Source organism: Rhipicephalus microplus, chromosome 8 (genome assembly GCF_043290135.1).
Source record: "Rhipicephalus microplus isolate Deutch F79 chromosome 8, USDA_Rmic, whole genome shotgun sequence".
Taxonomy (NCBI): domain Eukaryota; kingdom Metazoa; phylum Arthropoda; class Arachnida; order Ixodida; family Ixodidae; genus Rhipicephalus; species Rhipicephalus microplus.
The window spans coordinates 89,770,891-89,789,658 of record NC_134707.1 but is presented as its reverse complement, the minus strand read 5'-3'; the positions used below and the strand labels follow the sequence as shown (position 1 = coordinate 89,789,658).

The 18,768-nt window shown below is 47.5% G+C and overlaps 1 protein-coding gene across 1 annotated transcript in view; it reads left to right on the top strand.

Moving 5' to 3' along the window:
- The window catches only part of LOC142768651 (uncharacterized), a 78,769-nt gene that overhangs the window by 23,483 nt on the left and 36,518 nt on the right, over positions 1 to 18,768 (top strand). The window contains exon 3 of the mRNA XM_075870667.1: positions 11,971 to 12,047. Coding sequence (XP_075726782.1) covers positions 11,971 to 12,047 — 77 coding nt within the window. The remainder of the gene's footprint in view (positions 1 to 11,970; positions 12,048 to 18,768) is intronic.

Genomic DNA, 18,768 nt, shown 5'->3' with positions numbered 1-18,768 from the left:
TGCAGGTATGCGTCGGCGACGTGTTTTAGCTGTGGCAAGAAAGGGCATATCCAGCGTATATGTCAGTCTGATAAGAACGCGAAGTTATCTCAGGCGCGAGCACGCAGCCTGAAAGTTCTTGACTGGGCCACAGAAATAATGCTAAACAGCATGACGTGCTCGGCAAAAGATGCCATTAAAGTACGCCTGTTGATAAACAAAATTCCACTTGAAATGAAGTTGGATACGGGAACAGTGGTATCCGTAATTTCTGGCAGACAACAGCAACAGTTGTTTCCATCTTAGAAGTTGCGCAGGACAAGATTGCGTCTACGCACTTACACAGGTGCATTAGTCTAACCAGCAGGAGTGGCTGAAGTTGTTGTTGAACATAATGGGCAAAGTGTTCTATTACTCTTGTACATACGTCACTGAGCAGGGAGGACTGGCACTTCTGGGCCGAGAGTGGTTACTGCACGTGCGCCTCGACTGGAACGCTGTATTTTCTGCAACAAGCTCTGCTCGGCACGGGAGCCGACAAACAAGGAAGCAAAAGTAGAAGTCAGCAAGCGTTTGCAGATGTACAGTAAACTTTTCAAGGAAGAATTGGGATGCATCACAGAGGAGAAGGCAGAACTCTTTCTCAAAACGGACGCTCGTCCAAAGCTTTTGAAGGTGCGCAGTGTGCCTTTTGCACTGGTTCCAGCAGTGGAAAAAGAGCTTGACAAAATGCCGTCAATGGGTGTGATCACACCATCAGCCACGTGCGAGTATGCTACACCGGTACTGCCTGTGGTAAAGAAAGACAGAAACATCCGCCTATGTGGTGACTACAAGACTACTGTCAACCCTATGCTAGACACTGATCACTACCCTTTACCACGTGTTGAGGACATTTTCGCTGCACTCAGTGGAGGAAAAGAATTTTCAAAAATTGACTTGAACAGGGCCTACCAACAGGTAGTGCTAGCGTAACCGGTGTGTCGTCTTCTGGCGATGAACACGACAAATGGACTGTTCGCCGTAAACCAGCTAACTTTCGGCGTGTCTTCGGTGCCTGGTATTTTTCAGCGAATAATGGACACCATGCTTAAGGGTCTCAAAGGTGTTGCATGCTATTTGGACGATATTCTGGTGACCGGAAGGACTGGAGTCGAACACCTACAGCACTTGGAAGTAGTTCTAACCCATTTGGAAAGCCGAGGAGTTCGACTAAGAGCTGAGAAATGCGTTTTTTTAGAAAGAATTAACTTGCTTGGGGCACAAGTTGAGTGCAGATGGCATACATCCCACGACGGCCAAGATTGATGCCATTGTAACCGCGCCAGCACCGGAAAACAAGCAACAGCTTCGTTCCTTGCTCGGAGCCGTAAACTACTACGGAAAATTTCTACATCAACTGGCTACGCTAGCCCATCCCCTGTACAAACTCCTTCGTGACGACCAAGCTTGGGCATGGACCAGTGAATGTCAAACGGCCTTTGACGACATTAAGGCTGCGTTGGTAGACCCGGAGGTGTTGGCTCACTATGATTCGCAAAAACCGCTTCAAATGGCTTGCGACGAATCTCATTGCGGGGTAGATGCTGTGCTTTCTCATATTTTTGCTTATGGAACCGTTCGCCCTGTTGCTTATGCTTCAAGAACTCTGGCCGATGCTGAGCAGAAGTATAGCCAGATCGAGAAAGAAGCCTTAGCAATCATCTTCGGCGTTAAGAAGTTTCACTACTATATTTACGGGCGGCATTCGTTCACGCTGATAACAGATCATAAACCACTGCATATTATTTTGGATCCAAAGTCTGACATACCCACTTTGGCAGCAGCAAGACTTCAACGTTGGACAGTGACGTTATCTGCCTACACGTACACCTTGAAGTTTCGACCGACAAACGAGAATCTAGAGGCTGACTGCTTGCCGGTTCGTCGTGAATCTGCTAATGATGCAGAGAAAACGTTCTACTTGTTACGCTTGCAATGAATGCCGGTGACGCACAAAGATAATGTACGTGCAACCTCACATGACCAGCTTCTTTGTTGAGTACTCGAGCTCACAAGTACGGGGTCGCCTAACTTTATGGACAATGTGGAGCTCAAGCCTTTCTTGGACAGGAGGACACAGTTGACTACACACCAAGGCTGTCTCCTGTGGGGAATGCGTGTAGTGGTGCCTGCAAAGCTGAGGTATCTGGTGCTACAAGATCTTCACGATGGTCATTCAGGTATTGTGTGGTCCAAAGAGTTGGCCCGCAGCTATGTTTGCTGGCCTTCAATTGACGTGGACCTCAAGTTTCATGTCAAAGGAAGCATACCTTGCCAGGAGCCGCGTAGTGCCCCTAAGAGTGCTCCTTTGAACCCATGGCCGTGGCTAACATACCCTTGGAAGCGAGTACACATCGATTTTTCTGTGCCTTTTCGGCATCACGGTTCTAGTTGTGGTTGATGCACATTCTAAATGGCCAGAGGTGTGCATCATGAAAAACACTACTAGCACGGCAACCATCAGGCATCTTCACAAAATGTTAGGCCGTTTCGGTTATCCGGCAACGATCATGTCGGAAAACGGCCTACAATTTAAGTCTGCCGAGTTCCAAACGTTTGTTCGAGAGATAGGAGCGCGCCACGCCACAACAGCACCTTATCACCCAAGTTTGAATGGCTTGGCAGAACGTTTTGTTCAGTCCCTAAAGACGGCCATGAAAAAAAGATTTAAATGCTGGAAACCTGCAGGCTAGCCTTGACAGCTTCTTGCTTGCTTATTGGAATACACCCCACGCTACGACGACAGAAGCGCCGGCTAACCTTATGTTCGGTCGCCGTCTTCGTTCCAAACTGGACATTCTCAAGCCAGAATTAGAATTAGTTCACCACCAGCAATTTATTCAGTCCAGCCTATACAGCTCCAAAGCCCGACAATTTGCTGTAGGCGACGGTGTTCTTGTTCGAAATTGCAGGGGACCACCCAGATGGCTTCCGGGTACTGTATTGTGGCAGAAAGGACCTGTTTCGTATGCCGTCAAAGTACACACGCCACGGGGCCTGGCCGTGTGGCATCGTCATCAAGATCAGCTTATCTTGGGTGCAACTGATGTCTCCGATGGTGAGGAGAACAAGGACACCTTCTGGGAGTTCTCGGATGCCACTGCGGCGACACCTACGGCAGCGCCCGCAGCCTCCGAGGCAGCACCACCAGTACGGCGATATCCAGTACGCAGTCGACGAGCGCCAGATCACTACACGCCATCTTAATTGTGTGTAACGGTAGCTCCCCACAATTTAAGGGGGAGGAAATATCATGTATGCGATAGCGCTACGTATTGTTGATAGAGCGGCCAGCCCAGCTGCCAGTAATCATGTGACCCGACTGCGATCAGTATAAAGCTGCATGTCTAGGCTGCCGCCCTGGCTCACCCTTTTCATTTGCTGTTGTACCATTGTACTTGCGACAATATGTAGCAATAAATCGTTTTGCTACTCTACGTTCGTCTCCGAACATTGGACATCCCAATAGGCATAGATAAAGAAGAGGAGAACGTCATCCCAGTCCCTGCGGTCAGATGATACTTACATGGCCAACATGTTAATCATAGTTCTGTTCGTACGTTCTACCAGCCCATTCGTCTTAGGCTGATAAGAGGATGAATGGCAGAACTGCAAATTTAAGAGGCGAACCAGTTCTTCGACAGCGTCCGCAACGAAATGACGACCACAATGACTGATGATCACTCTGGGAGCGCCATGCCGAAAAATGATGAATCTAAGCAAAACATGGTCATGCACGCCACTGTCGAGAATGGTATCGCCGCAGTTTCGGCACAATGAGTCAGATGGTCGATGCATACTATTACTCATCGATTGTTATTAGACGAGCAGGACAATGGGCCCAAAATATTGATACCAACTTGATCAAATGGTGTGAGGAGGTGGCAGTGTATAGAGGAGACCTGGCGGAGGAGTCGTTGGCCGCTTGTAGCATTGGCATTGTTCGCAACTTGTGACATAGTCTTTGACTGTGTCGGGCAGTCCGAGCCTGTAAAAGTGCTCTTGTGTCCTATTAGAAGTTCTGATAAACTCCAGAAGACCAGCTGTCGCATCGTCATGCATGGTTTTCAGTATGTCAAATTGGAGACTCTGTGGTGCGACTAGAAGGAAGTGTGCGCTTTTAGCAAAATAATTTTTCTTGTATAGAAGACGATCACAAACACAAAAGCAGCCGGTGCCTCAAGGTTGCGATGCCGCGGCAAGTACTGGCTCCAAGCTAACATCAGCCTCTTGTTCTTTCTTGAATGTCTGTGAATGTGAAGAAATAGAGGCATAACAGTCGTCAAAACTGTCTTCTTCACACGCAGTCGTCTTCAGGGGAAGGTGGGAGAGACAGTCGGCATTTGCGTGGCAGCGTCCATACTTGAACGAGATAACGAAGTCGTACTTCTGAAGTCGAAGAGAACAACGCACCAGGCGACCAGTCGGGTTACGAAGATTCACCAGCCAGCATAAAGCGTGATGGTCGGTAATGATAGCGAACAGATCTCTATAGATATAAGATCAAAATTTGTGTACCGCAAAAACAGCTGCCAATGTTCTAAGGAGGAGAAGGAGGAATAAATGAGAAAGGCACGCTGAAGCACGCTGAAGCGAGGACACTCGCAGAGAAGATGGGAGAAAGTCTCTGCGCAGCCACACTTGTCACATGTCGGGCTGCTGGCCATTCCATTAGAAACGAATAAGCATTCGTAAAGGCCACCCCAATCCACAGATGGCACAAAAGTGTCTCCTCTGCTCCGGTTATTCCTGATGGAAGACGGAGCTATAGGTATGGGTTCAAATTATGAAGCGGGCGTTGGTGAATGCCGGTGAATTCTACTGAGGAAGTGTCAGTTTTCGTGCAAGTGATCGAAGCCTTGCAGCGGCGTCCGTTCTTGATAATGGTATAGCTACACTCGGGGCATCATCATGAGCAGTTCGGGCTGCTTCATCTGCACGGTCGTTTTCATCAATGCTGCAGTGGCCTGGTATCCATTGATACGCTATGTCATGTTGTTTCTCTATAGCCCGGTGATGAAGCAGTCGTATTTCAGCAATTAGCTGTTCGTTTGGTCCATGACGATATGGCGAGGCAATGCCCTGAAGAGCTGCTTTAGAGTCGGAGAATAATGACCATGTCTGTTGCGGTTCATCAACTAGGAACTCCAGAGCGGCACGAATGGCGGCGAGTTCTGTCACCATGGATGATGTCAGATGCGAGATCCCGAACTTTATCGTGATGTATTTCTCCGGAATTACCACTGCGCCTGTTGAACTTGTTGAAGGGACCGACCCATCCGTGTAAATGTGAATGTGTCCACTGTGTTTCTCATGCAGAAACAGTAATGTTGTTTGTTTTAGGGCCAAATTTGACAAATGTTTCTTCTTTTGCATTCCGGGGATGGTTATCAGGGCTTCCAGTGGATGTAGACACCACAATGGTAACGACGGCCTTGCTGCGTGCGTGAAGATCACGGGAATCACCGTGCGATGTGGGGCAATAATAGAGCAGAACGCAGAGACTGGCCTGGAAGTTGGAAGGGAGGCGAGGTGATGCGATTGAATGCGGGTGGCATGCCTTATGTGCGTTCTTAAAGCATCGACACGAATGTAGGTTGTGATAGGGTGTTCATGAGCGATTGCGACAGTCGCTGCTGAAGATGCGCATCTCGGCAGCCCGAGGCATATTCTCAGTGCTTGGGCTTGTAATGACTGGAGGACGTGTACGTTTGTTATGCGGGCCTTGCCAAGCAGAGGTAGGCTGTAGCGCATGAAGCCAAGAAAAAGCGCAGCATACAGTTGAAGCATGGCTCGTACCGATGCACCCCATGATTTTCCCGCAAGAAACTTTAGGACGTGGTGATACTGCTCAGTTTCTTCTTCATGTAAGCGATATGAGGGCTCCAAGACAAGTCATGATCTATTATTACTCCCAGGAAACGGTGAGTCTTTTGATAGCTGATCGTGTGTCCAATTATTCTGATGTGGTATGGCGTCAATGTCGTGCGCGTAAACGCAACCAGTGAGAATTTCTCAGGTGACAGCTCCAGTCTTCTTCCTTGACGGTAGTTTGACGCCAGTGTAGCCGCTGTCTGGAGCCTGGCTCGTACGTGTAGACGCGTGACCCCTGATGCCCAGATGCAGATGTCGTCCGCGTATATCGACAGATGTACGGAGTGTGGCAGGACGTCAACGAGACCAATGAGCGCAAGGTTGAAAAGTTTGGGGCTTAGGACCACACCTTGAAGTACGCCGTGATAAGTATAGTGTTGCCTTGTTGCGCCATCTTCTGCCTGAACAAAGAAGGTTCTGTCCTACAAATAGCTGTAGATCCATTATTAAACGGGGCCTCCCAATCCAATGCTGCCCATGACGTCCAGGATGGTTTCATGTAGTCCATTGTCGTATGCAGCCTCAATATCCAAGAAACGTGCCGCTGATAATCTCTTTAGACTTTTCTGCTGTTGTACAGACGTGACAAGATCAAAAACAATGTCTATGGAAGACCGTCCACGTCGAAAGCCGGTCAAAGCATCATGTATATATTGTTATGTTCCAAGTACCACTCCAGGCGAGTCAGCACCATTCTCTCAATCACCTTTCCAAAACAGCTGGCAAGCGCGATGGGGTGATAGGAGGCCATATCCAGAGGCGATTTGCCTGGTTTGAGCAGGGGCACAAGGCGGCTGCACTTCCACGAAGGAGGACCCAAACCGTTGCTCCAAGAGTCATTGTATACAGCTAGAAGGGCACGCCAAGCTGTTCGTCCTAGGTTAGCAAGGGCCATGTAAGTGACTCCATCGGGTCCTGGCGATGACGAGCGCTTGCATGCTGCCAATGCTGCCTGAAGCTCCTCTAGAGAAAACATATTGTCCATCCGAGTGTCTCTGGACACCGGTGCGTTTCGTAGGTTACTCATGTTGACCCCATGTTCTAAATTATTCTACTAAAGTATAGTCCACATATTGTCCATTCGAGTGTCTCTGGACACCGGCGCGTTTCGTAGGTTACTCATGTTGACCCCAACGTTCTAAATTATTCTACTAAAGTATAGTTGCGCTCAGCTTTGTTGAAAGAGCGACTGGTATTAGCCGCTACGTGCTCAGCTCGTTGATGACGCTGCACAAATACAGCACCGATGCCGATGCCACTAGCATCAGCATGCATTTCCGTAGGCAAGGATGCATCGAAGTGACGCAGTTATGTGCCCCGACGTTAGCAAAAACTTTAGCTGGCGGAACGCATCGTCGCAAGCTGAATTCCAGTTGAAAGAGACGTTCTGTTGAAGAAGTGATGTTAGGGGATGCATCACGTCGGCGAACCTCGAAAAAAAATGACGAAAATATGAGCATAAACCCAAAAAGCTCTTCAATTTCCGCACCGATTTTGGTGGTTCGAAAGAGCAGACGGCCTTGATTTTTCGTGTGTCTGGCCTTACTCCATTTTTGTTAATGAGATGCCCAAGTACTAATGGCTCCATTTCACCAAAACGACATTTCTTAGAGTTTAGGATCAAGCCGACCTTTTGAATGCAATCCAAAACAAGACAGAAACGCCCGTTATGCTCGTTAAGTGTTCTGCCAAAAATCACCACATCATCTAGGTAGCCCAAACAAACTTCCCATTTAAGCCCTCGAAGTATTGTGTCCATAAATCGTTCGAACACTGCCGGTGCATTACAAAGACCGAGCGGTATAACAATAAATTCATAAAGGTCATCAGGTGTTATAAAAGCTGTTTTCTCTTTGTCGTTTGGGTGCATGGGTATTTGCCAATACCCTGATCGCAAATCAAGTCATGGAAAGTAGGCAGCAGAATGCAGGCAATCAATGACGTTATCAATTCTAGGAAGTGGATACACATCCTTTTTGGTGACCGTATTCAGTTTTTTATACTCAACGCAATACCGCCATGAATCATCCTTCTTCTTTACTAAGATCACAGGCGCTGCCCACGAACCAGATGCCTCTTGGACAACACCTTTCCGTAACATGTCGGTAACCTGTTCAGCTATCACTGCCCTTTCTGTCGAAGACACGCGGTAAGGTTTTTTGACGTTTGGGGTGTGCTGATCTGGTGTAAGTTCTGTGGTGACCAGGTGTGGTATAAAACGCTGCCCTGGAGAGTGTGCGTCATGCTTTGACGTAGAAAATCGGTGTGCGGGGCCGATTTAGTATTTCAAAGTGCGCGGAAATCATTATGATGGTGATAGCGGCAAAACTATGAGCGCGCCTATGCGCGTGCTCGTGCGCGTTCCACGCGAAAAAGCTCCCAAGCCACGGGGACAGCTCGGCTGACCCCAGAGAGCAGAACGCAAGGAAAGGTTCGGGCCACGCCCCGGCTGCTCGTTCTGACCCTCCGTGTCCGGGCCTCGTCCCGGCGTTGAAGTCCTCGGCTGCGTCCTGGACTGGGCATCGCCCCACCTCGCACCCACGTTGGTCTGAAGCGGCGTTCGTCACGGCCAGCTGCTGTTCTGGTCTCGGAGCGAGACGCTGTCCCAGCTCTGTTCGCGGCAGTCGGCGGTACGCTGTTCTCGGTGGCAAGCCCAGGCGTTGACCACCGTACTGGGATGGCCCTGGCGGTTATCTTCTAGACCGAGCCCCGCCTCGGTAGGAACTCCGCAAGCACCAGGCATCGCGCCTCCTGACTACCAGAGAGCTCAAGGTGAAGAGCAACGTTCACGCCCCAAGAGTAGAATGTGAGTGGACGAACAATAACAATAACTCTCTTCGCGTAGGACCGTTAGCGCGTGTATATCTGTGTGAGTTTATGTTGTGTGTATCCATTTGTCCGTCTTCGTGTGTATAAAAGTCTCTCGTTGTCCTCGAACGTCCTCTGTCCTCATCTGGCTAACCTGCGCCCACAGTTGCCCACAAATTTTGGCGAGCCTTGCCAGGATAGATTCCAGGATAGATGCCAGGATAGATCGGCCTTACCTTTTTGCTGAGAGCCAGACGGGCGGGACGAATCGATGGATTAGAGAAATTGCACGCGATCGAAACGGACATGGGCCTTGCTAGGATCGGCACTCAACATCTTTCAGGCGAGAATTGGTCGCACGCAGGATGCCTGTAAACGTGCAAAGACTGCTTTGTATTGGAGAGGAGGTCGGGTGGTCTTGCGCCGACTTAGAGCGAATGTTGCAAGAAGACCTTGATGAGGAACAAAAGAGAATTGATTTCGAACTGCGGTACATGTGCAAAAATGACAATGAGCGTGTGCGTTTGCGACAGGAAGGAGAGAAGCTGTTGTCTGAGATCAGCACAGCTATCTTGGAAATCCGAGAGATTGCAAATAGGGTAGCGCTTAAGGAGGTTAATGAAGAGGACCAAGTCAATAATCTCAAGGATGAGATAGTTATCCATGATGTGGACACAAATCTGTCAGGTACACCCAAAAAAGTGTGTGTTGGAGAACGTGGTGATGTCGCTCTGGGTACACGGTCTGCTAGTGAATGTGTTAAGAAGACATGTGATGGCATTGAAGGTGACGGAAGTATAGAGCAGCATGGCCTCTGCAGTGGTCAGCTGAAACCTCTCGGCCATACAAAGAGCACGTCATGCGCATCTGAGACTCTTGCTTTGGAGCCCAACGAAAAGCGAGTGGCATTGAAAAACCCTAAAACAGAGCCAGAAGATTACCATAATTCGAGCAAGTGGGGCTGGAACTCCAAGAGTAGTAGTAGAGCTAGGAACGCTGTGAGCCCACAACATGGTACTTTGTACCGTGCGGAGGCACACCAACTTCAAGACAACCGAAAGATACGGCGTGCTTTGGACTGCGTACCTTGGCGCTCGGACCCAGATGTTTGGATTGAATACTCCTCCATTTATATGAACATCGAGAAGCCACCGCGGTACACAGAAGCACAAAGGAAGGAAGAACTCTGGTTCTGCGCTAGTACGTGGAAGAAAAGGAGGAAGAGTACAAACCTGGTTGACCAATTCTGAACTGAACTGCGACACGACAATGGACTTCAAACTGCATGCGGAACCTATTCCCCGCACTGACATAATGTTTGCCCGACTTACTGAGCGTCGATGCTTCCAAGCTTGACTCGACGAATTCATCGTGCTGTCCGGTGCCTGTGTTCCCCGCTACGGCATGAGTGAGTGGTCGTTGGCCTAGGCATCGGGTCACGAGCGTACGGTGCCGTGCATTCCGTGTGTGGACGCCCTTGGTACATCGTCAAAGACAAAACATTATAACGTTGAATGTGTTCAGTTTATGCGTATTGTGACAGTTGTCTACTCTATGAACATGTCGACCCTTCTTAACCCAGCGTTTCGCTGTTCTTGAACTGGGGGGAAGATGTGGTATAAAACGCTGCCCTGGAGAGTGTGCGTCATGCTTTGACGTAGAAAATCGGTGTGCGGGGCCGATTTAGTATTTCAAAGTGCGCGGAAATCATTATGATGGTGATAGCGGCAAAACTATGAGCGCGCCTATGCGCGTGCTCGTGCGCGTTCCACGCGAAAAAGCTCCCGAGCCACGGGGACAGCTCGGCTGACCCCAGAGAGCAGAACGCAAGGAAAGGTTCGGGCCACGCCCCGGCTGCTCGTTCTGACCCTCCGTGTCCGGGCCTCGTCCCGGCGTTGAAGTCCTCGGCTGCGTCCTGGACTGGGCATCGCCCCACCTCGCACCCACGTTGGTCTGAAGCGGCGTTCGTCACGGCCAGCTGCTGTTCTGGTCTCGGAGCGAGACGCTGTCCCAGCTCTGTTCGCGGCAGTCGGCGGTACGCTGTTCTCGGTGGCAAGCCCAGGCGTTGACCACCGTACTGGGATGGCCCTGGCGGTTATCTTCTAGACCGAGCCCCGCCTCGGTAGGAACTCCGCAAGCACCAGGCATCGCGCCTCCTGACTACCAGAGAGCTCAAGGTGAAGAGCAACGTTCACGCCCCAAGAGTAGAATGTGAGTGGACGAACAATAACAATAACTCTCTTCGCGTAGGACCGTTAGCGCGTGTATATCTGTGTGAGTTTATGTTGTGTGTATCCATTTGTCCGTCTTCGTGTGTATAAAAGTCTCTCGTTGTCCTCGAACGTCCTCTGTCCTCATCTGGCTAACTGCGCCCACAGTTGCCCACACCAGGAGAACGCGGTAGTGAAGTCTCCGTTCACCTTGTGTGAAATCGAACACCGATAGATGCGTCATAAAAATTCGTGCAAGAGTGTGGCGTTCATGTGAGGGTAGCAACTTGCTCACCATTCTTATGATCTGTTCTTCAGAGCTTCTTCTCTGAGGCTCACTTTTTTCAGACTGCTGCTCATTGCTTAAAATGGTGATAGTGCCGTACGTTACTTGGTCGAACTCGGAAAGCTTCATATCCCGTGGAAGAACAGCAGGCACCGAAGAATAATTGAAAGCCCATAAGCTTGAGGCACCATTCACGTGTCACGAGATTACGAGGCACAAGTACATTTTTCTTCACACAACCCGTCGTAAGTGCTTGAATTGGCGAGTCAAACGATGAAAGGTCAGCAACAGTTAAACGATTTCAGCCTAAGCAATACGAGTAATTCATACTCGCCCAGCGGGCTTCGTCTGCGAGCCGGGAAATGCAATGGGTATGAGCCGAGAGAAGAGAAGAGGAGGAAGACGTGAACTGGTGCAGATACCGACGCCATTACTACCGAACCACCAACTTCGCCCTGCAATAAACACCCTTGAACTTTAATTGTAACAATATATATATATATATATATGTATATATATATGGTTAGTTATTTTTTACGGCAACATGCGCATCTATTGTGAAACTCAAAAGGTGCTTGGTAATAATGTAATAATGAATAAATTACTTTAAGTTACACAGAGTGAGTAGCTACAGAGATATTTCAATTAACGTGAACAAATGTTACTTCTTAGAGCGAATTCATTCTTTTTCGAAGCAATATATATGTCTTGCCCATTTAAACCCATGCTAAGGAAGTCTGTGCTTTAAAGTCTTATGAATACTTTCACTAGGGTCAACATGTCGTACTTCGCCGAAATTGATACGAGTCAATGGCCACCAACTGCAATGCGATTCAACGATACTACATGTAAGTGTATACCATGATTATTATTGATGTACATATCTTTGAAATATCAGACTCATTCGTGAAAGCGCGAATTCTTTGCCGTAGGAATCAAATGTATATAGGCATGACTTCCAGCACTTCAGAATAGGCGCACTTTTATCTTGCATAATTATACTACGAGTCTTACGTATATATAAGAATAAACGTATTCCTTGTTTTCTCCCCAAAACCACGATATGAATTTTAGGATGTGTGCAGTGGAGGGCTCCAGAATTTTCTATTATCTGGTATGTTTGAACGTACTCTTACATAAGTACTACATCCCCTAGACTTTCGCGTCTTTGTGTACAAATATAAAAATAAATCAACATGCCGAATATATTGCAGCCTAATGGGCGTATGCGCTGAGCCTCTATTACTGCTGAACATCCGCATACGTTCTTTAGCTTCAGAAGTCGGCCACTGCCAACATATTAATATAGATTATGTTTACGCCCCACTCTTTTATTAAGACTGAAACCTTAGGTATCTTATCAAATGCGAGCATTGACCGTCACCTTCGGCATTAACACAAGTGATTAATTCAAACTGCTGTGGCCTGGCTCGCATAGCTAGGCCTGATTATGTAAGTGTAACATTTTTGTACTTTGTTGTGATTGCGTACCCTCGAAGCCGAAGCCCAGTATGTTATCCGAACGATATGGCTAGTTCAACGTTCTGTTGCGCAATCATTATAGCAATTTTGTCTCTTGCCACAACCGCTAAGGCAGTAGAACACAAAATGTCCAACGGCACCCTCAGAGTTTGTTGCTGTCACCTTTCTGCATCTTTCTCCCGACGCTCACGTCACCTAAGTTCACGTTCTGCACTCGTTTAGGCCTGCTACTTTACTCGCTGATACTCGCTTTTCAAATTTAGCTCGTTATCAATCTGAAATACGTCAGTAGAAGGTCACACAGAGCTTGCTGAGTTTCCCGCCAGAACCACATTGACAACTTCCGTGCAACTTGTAGCATTCGCTGCTTTGGCTGCACTGACAACTCCGGCACAGGTATACCAGCGTCGGGGCGCCATCCTTCCAAAGGCTTAACGTATACGCAAGAACCCGGCTTGAGAGAAAAGTAACGGGCAGTCACGTAGTTAATAAGGTCAACATGGTTGGCGGGGTGCTCCAAGCAACGGCGGTGGCTAAGCGTGGTTGTTCACGTGGTACCTATGTCTCCTTTCGCGCTAAACGGGCAGCAGACAAAAAAAAATCACTTCCCCGGGTCAGTAATGTGTTCGCTTCAAAAATCAACCTGCGATCGCGTCACCATATTCTGATATCTTGACGCCAAATATCGTCAAACATTGAGGTGTTACTAGGACATCACATGACCACGACGCCACATGAACACCTCATAATTTTGACTCTTGCTGGCAGATTCGGATTGCATTGCAAATATTTGAAGCTGCAGAAAACTTGGAATACCTGCGACTTCAGATGCAATGCAAGACTATCTGCAAAAATATCGCGAAAACGCAAAGCTTTAAATTTAACATAAAAGAAAGAGTCAATTAGGTAGGCGAATGACCCATTAAGCAGAAAAAGGTGGCTTGAATGAATTCATTAGTGATCTTGAGAACTTTATACGCCGCAGTGAAACAGCCTCCACTGTAGTTGTGCTATACCTATAAACGCGAAAGATGCCGTCATTACTTCATTCAAACTTAGGCTTAAGCTCAGGTTACTGGTGACATGTTGTAGTAAGGAAATACCTAAGTGACGATCACGTTGCAAGCTTGCGCAGCTCTTCAGGCTCAATAAAACGTGATTGGAAAGAACGCATGAAGACTACCTTCATTTCAATTTATATCGCGAGAACTGGCAAGCTGAATGAACAGGATGCTCATATAGTTTATAGATTGTCTTGGTGACAGCTCTAGCGCAGATAGGGAAACTGCATAAACGCTGCTACTTCCATATAGGGTGTGGTCGCATTACAGAGAAAATAAATCGACAATTGGCTTCCTTGCACAAAGAATGCACTGGGCAAAGGATATCCCTACTCATGAAAGTATGGCACTTTTAATTACAGGCCCACGCAGTATGATATTTTGACACGTGTTGTGGCTGACATGCTAAGCGGGTTTCTAAAAATGCGAGAAAGTTAGCCATTTGTAGTACCTTCTGCGGCGACTCCAGGAACTGCTTTAAGAAGTGTCTCTGTATAGGAAACCACGTGGCAAAGTCTCTGTTCTAAGGTGCTATGCGCGTGGGGAGGTGACAAAGTAACAAATTGCTGACCAGAAAATTGGGGAAGCTTGAGCTGTGCCTTCAAGAGAAGATCGCAACAGCGGAATCAGACCTGGCGTGCACCACCCTCTGAATTGCCAGCTTGCTTCGGTTTCCGGTGCATGGCTCAAACGTGCAAAATGGAGACGAACTGTACACGTAACATTCGCCGTCTCGAAGTATCATTTCCCCGCCGCAGTGGTCTAGTGGCTAAGCTATACTCGGCTGCTGACCCGCAGGTGGCGAGATGAAGTCCTCACTGTGGTGGCCGCAATTTCGTTGGAGGCGAAAATGGTGTGCTCAGATTTGGGCCCGTGTGCTCAGATTTGGGTGCACGTTAAACAACACAAGGTGGTCAAAATTTCTGACGCCCTCCCCTACAGCGTCTCTCACAATCATACGCCGATTTTGGGACGTTAAGCCTGAAATATCTATCTATCACGAAGTATAATTTGTTGCCTATTGCAAGCACAGCTTAGGAGTGTCCACCAAGCCATAATTATTCGTTTTCCGAATCAGCATATGGTCCACAACTCGTCCATAGGGCAACACGTGAACCTACGCAGCTGTTCACGTTGTTGAGCGTTCTGTTACTCCTGCTCACTAAATAGGTCGGAGAGCTTTGTAGTGGGTATAAAACATCCATAATCATCATAATCGTCATCACCACCACCATCCCCACTATCACCATCATCATCAACCTAATCACGCTTACTGCAGTGCAAGAGCCTCTCCCATGCTCAGCTAGTGAACGCTGTAAAGTGCTGTCTGCTGCCACGTGATACCTGCAAGGTTTTTATAACGTCATCTTTTGTCTCCCTCTGAGGTGTTCAGCTTCTATTGGAATCCAGTCAGATACCCTTAATGACCAGCGGTTATCGAGCCTACGCGATACGTGGCCGGCCCATCTCCATTTCTCGTTCTTCATTTCAACGACGATGCCTTTAACTTCCGTTTCGTTCCCTGTGCCACCATGCTCTCTTCCTGTCTCTTAAAGTTGCACCTATTATTTTCCTTTCCATCGCTTGTTGCGTCGTCCTCAATTTAGGTTTGAACCTAGGCCTCCAGGTTTCTGCTCCATAGGCAGGTATCGCTAAGATGCAGCTGTTATATACCATGCTTTTGAGTAGACTATCACTCATGATAGGAGAATTCTAGCCTAATGTGCGTCACGCGATCCTTACTGACACGCACGCTCCTTTCTTTCTGTGTTTCGTGATGCCGGCTCACCGCACGTGTAGACAGTACCTCGCGCGAATCTCGCCAGAGTGTCTGAAAGTATTCGGGATTATCTTGCGATTATTTCTCATGCCTAAGCGCGCAAACGGAAACAGTTGACTTTATTCTAGGATAAACGCAGTCTATACTGGTGATTACTCACCATTACCCACCAGTAATGATAGAAGAAGTCAGAAAAGCTTTGGAGAGCATGCAAAGAGGCAAAGCAGCTGGTGAGGATCAGGTAACATCAGACCTGCTGAAAGATGGAGGACAGATTGTGTTAGAAAAACTAGCCGCCCTGTTTACGAGGTGTCTCCTCACAGGAAGAGTACCAGAGTCTTGGAAGAACGCTAACATCATATTAATACATAAAAAAGGTGATGACAAGGACTTGATAAATTAAAGGCTGATCAGCTTGCTCTCCGTAGTATACAAGTTGTTTACAAAGGTAATTGCTAACAGAATAAATGCAACTTTGGAATTCAATCAACCATACTGACAAGCCCAATTTCGGACAGGCTGCTCAACGATCGACTACATTCAACTTATCAATCAAGTCATAGAGAAATGCTCAGAATATAGCCAACCACTATACATAGCCGTTATCGATTACGAGAAGGCGTTTGATTCAGTAGAAATATCAGCAGTCATGCAGACACTGCGGCATCAGGGCGTCGGTGAAGCATATATAAACAACCTGGATGAAATCTACAGAGGATAAACTGCTACCAAAGTTCTCCATAAAGAAAGCAACAGAATACCAATCAAGAAGGGTGTAAGGCAGGCTATACGATCTCCCCAGTGCTATTTATCGCATGCTTACAGCAGGTTTTCAGTGGCCTAAATTGGGAACAGTTAGGGATAAGAGTTAATGGAGAGTACCTTAGTAACCTGCGCTTTGCCGATTACATTGCATTGCTGAGTAACTCAGGGGACAAATTGCAACTCATGATTACGGAGTTAGACAAGGAAAGCAGAAAGGGGGGTCTTAAAATTATTCTGCAGAAAACGAAAGTAATGTACAACAATCTCGGGAAAGAGCAGCGCTTCGAGATAGGTAATAGTGCACTTCTAGTTGTAAAAGATCATGTCTATTTAGGGCAGGTAATAACCGTGGAGCCTAACCACGAGAATGAAGTAACTAGAAGAATAAGAATGGGGTGGAGCAAATTTGGCAAGCACTCTTAAATTATGACAGGTAGATTACCACTATGCCTCAAGAGGAAGGTATATAACAGCTGTATCTTGCCGGTACTTAGCGACGGAGCAGAAACCTGGAGACTTACAAAAACGGTGTAGGTTAAATTGAGGACGACGCAGCTAGCAATGGAAACGAAAATGGTAGGTGTAACCTTAAGAGACAAGAAGAGAGCAGAGTGGATTAGGTAACAAAGCGGGGTTAAGGATGTCGAAGTTAAAATCAAGAAGTGGAATTGGACATAGGCCGGTCATGTAGCGCATAGACAGGACAACCACTGGTCATTAAGGATAACTAACTGGATTTACAGAGAAGGCAAGCGAGTTAGGGGGAGAGAGAAGGTTAGGTGGGCAGATGAGATTAGGAAGTTTGTGGGTATACAATGGCAGCAGCAAGCACAGGACCAGGTTAGCTGGCGGAACATGGGAGAGGCCTTTGTCCTGCAGTGGGTGTAGTCAGACTGATGATGATGATGATTATAATGATTATGTTGATGATGATGATGTTGATACTAGTGATGCTCAAACGCCGACGTGCCTTGCGGGAGATTAGTTGATCGGGTCCCGACGCTCTGTTGGCCGCTTTTAATTCCAGTGTGCAACACTGCAATCCGACTTCCCATTTACCTCACACAAGTTTGGCCGAATAAGCAGTTTCATCTTTGATATACAGTGCGCTCCCTTCGTCCACGTCATGACCCTTTGACATTATTGTTATAGTTATTTCACTCTCACGGTTCGGCTCTGCGGTTACTACTTGGTCGAAGTAGATATATATACCTTCACAGCATCTAGTGTCTCGCCACTCTTCTCTGCTGAAGCGCAGTTCTCTGGCGAGACTGTTGCAATTTACTTCAGTTCTGTGCATGTTATTTTGAAACCTACTTTTGTGCTTCCCAAGTCGAGTTCACTAATTATGAGCTGCAATGTGATCAGCAAGTCCCAGCATGATACTCTCATTACCTCTTGATTGATTGACATGCGGGGTTTAATATCCCAAAATTACCATATGATTATGAGAGACGCCGTAGTGGAGGGCTCCGGAAGTTTCGACCACCTGGGGTTTCAACATGCACCCAAATGTGAGCACACGGGCCTACAACATTTCCGCCTCCATCGCAAATGCAGCCGCCGCAGTCGGGATTCGATCCCGCAACCTGCGGGTCAGCAGCCGAGTTTCTTTATCCACTAGACCACCGCAGCGGGGCTCCCATTAACTATTAACCCTAATTTTACAATCTAGGGCCCGAAACGGTCATGTGAAGAGGCGGGGAACAGCATTAAAGCGATCGCATCTTTTTGCCTCACAACCTTTTTTATTGGTATTCCGCCAGTTTATTTGTGACGGACTAAGACTAAGGTGTGTGTGGACTCGATGTAGATTTCTTCTTATATGTTAATATAGCAATCTTTGACGCCGTGATTCACCGAATCATATGTGTTCGGGTAATGTTTGAAGGCTATGTATTGCGGTTGAGTGTAATGTGCCCATTTCTCTAATAAATGATTGCTATTATGAATAAGGTAGCATGCATGAATCTCTGCCTGATGCTTTAGTTGACTGAACTCTAATGTCATCGTAATCATTTTAGCTATCATTTTGTGAATAGCTTGTAGGCAGCAGACAGTCGTTGATACCCACTTTCTTATAGATGAATGTGACGTTAGCATTATTGCAACATTCTGGTACACGACCTTCAAGAGACACTTCGCATACAGGGCGCCCAGTTGTGTAACACAATAACTTCACCATCTTGCAGCCGGTCGGATGTAACTTAATCCTCACCAGTTGACTTGCCTTTTTCCAATCTCTCTAGAGCTTTTTTTAAATGCGAATGCTTTTCTTAGTAGAACTATGTCAGGCGTCCGTCGGAATTCGTCCACCGCTCTCTCTCATAGCAACAGCTGTGGGCACGTGCGTACCTAGCAACCTGAGTCCCCACCTTGTCACGCTTCGGCGTCAGCAGCTGTCAGCAACAGCTGCGGGCATGCGTGCTTATCCTCGCCCCTAGCAACCGGAGCATGTCGTTCAAGAGAGTATAGTAGAGG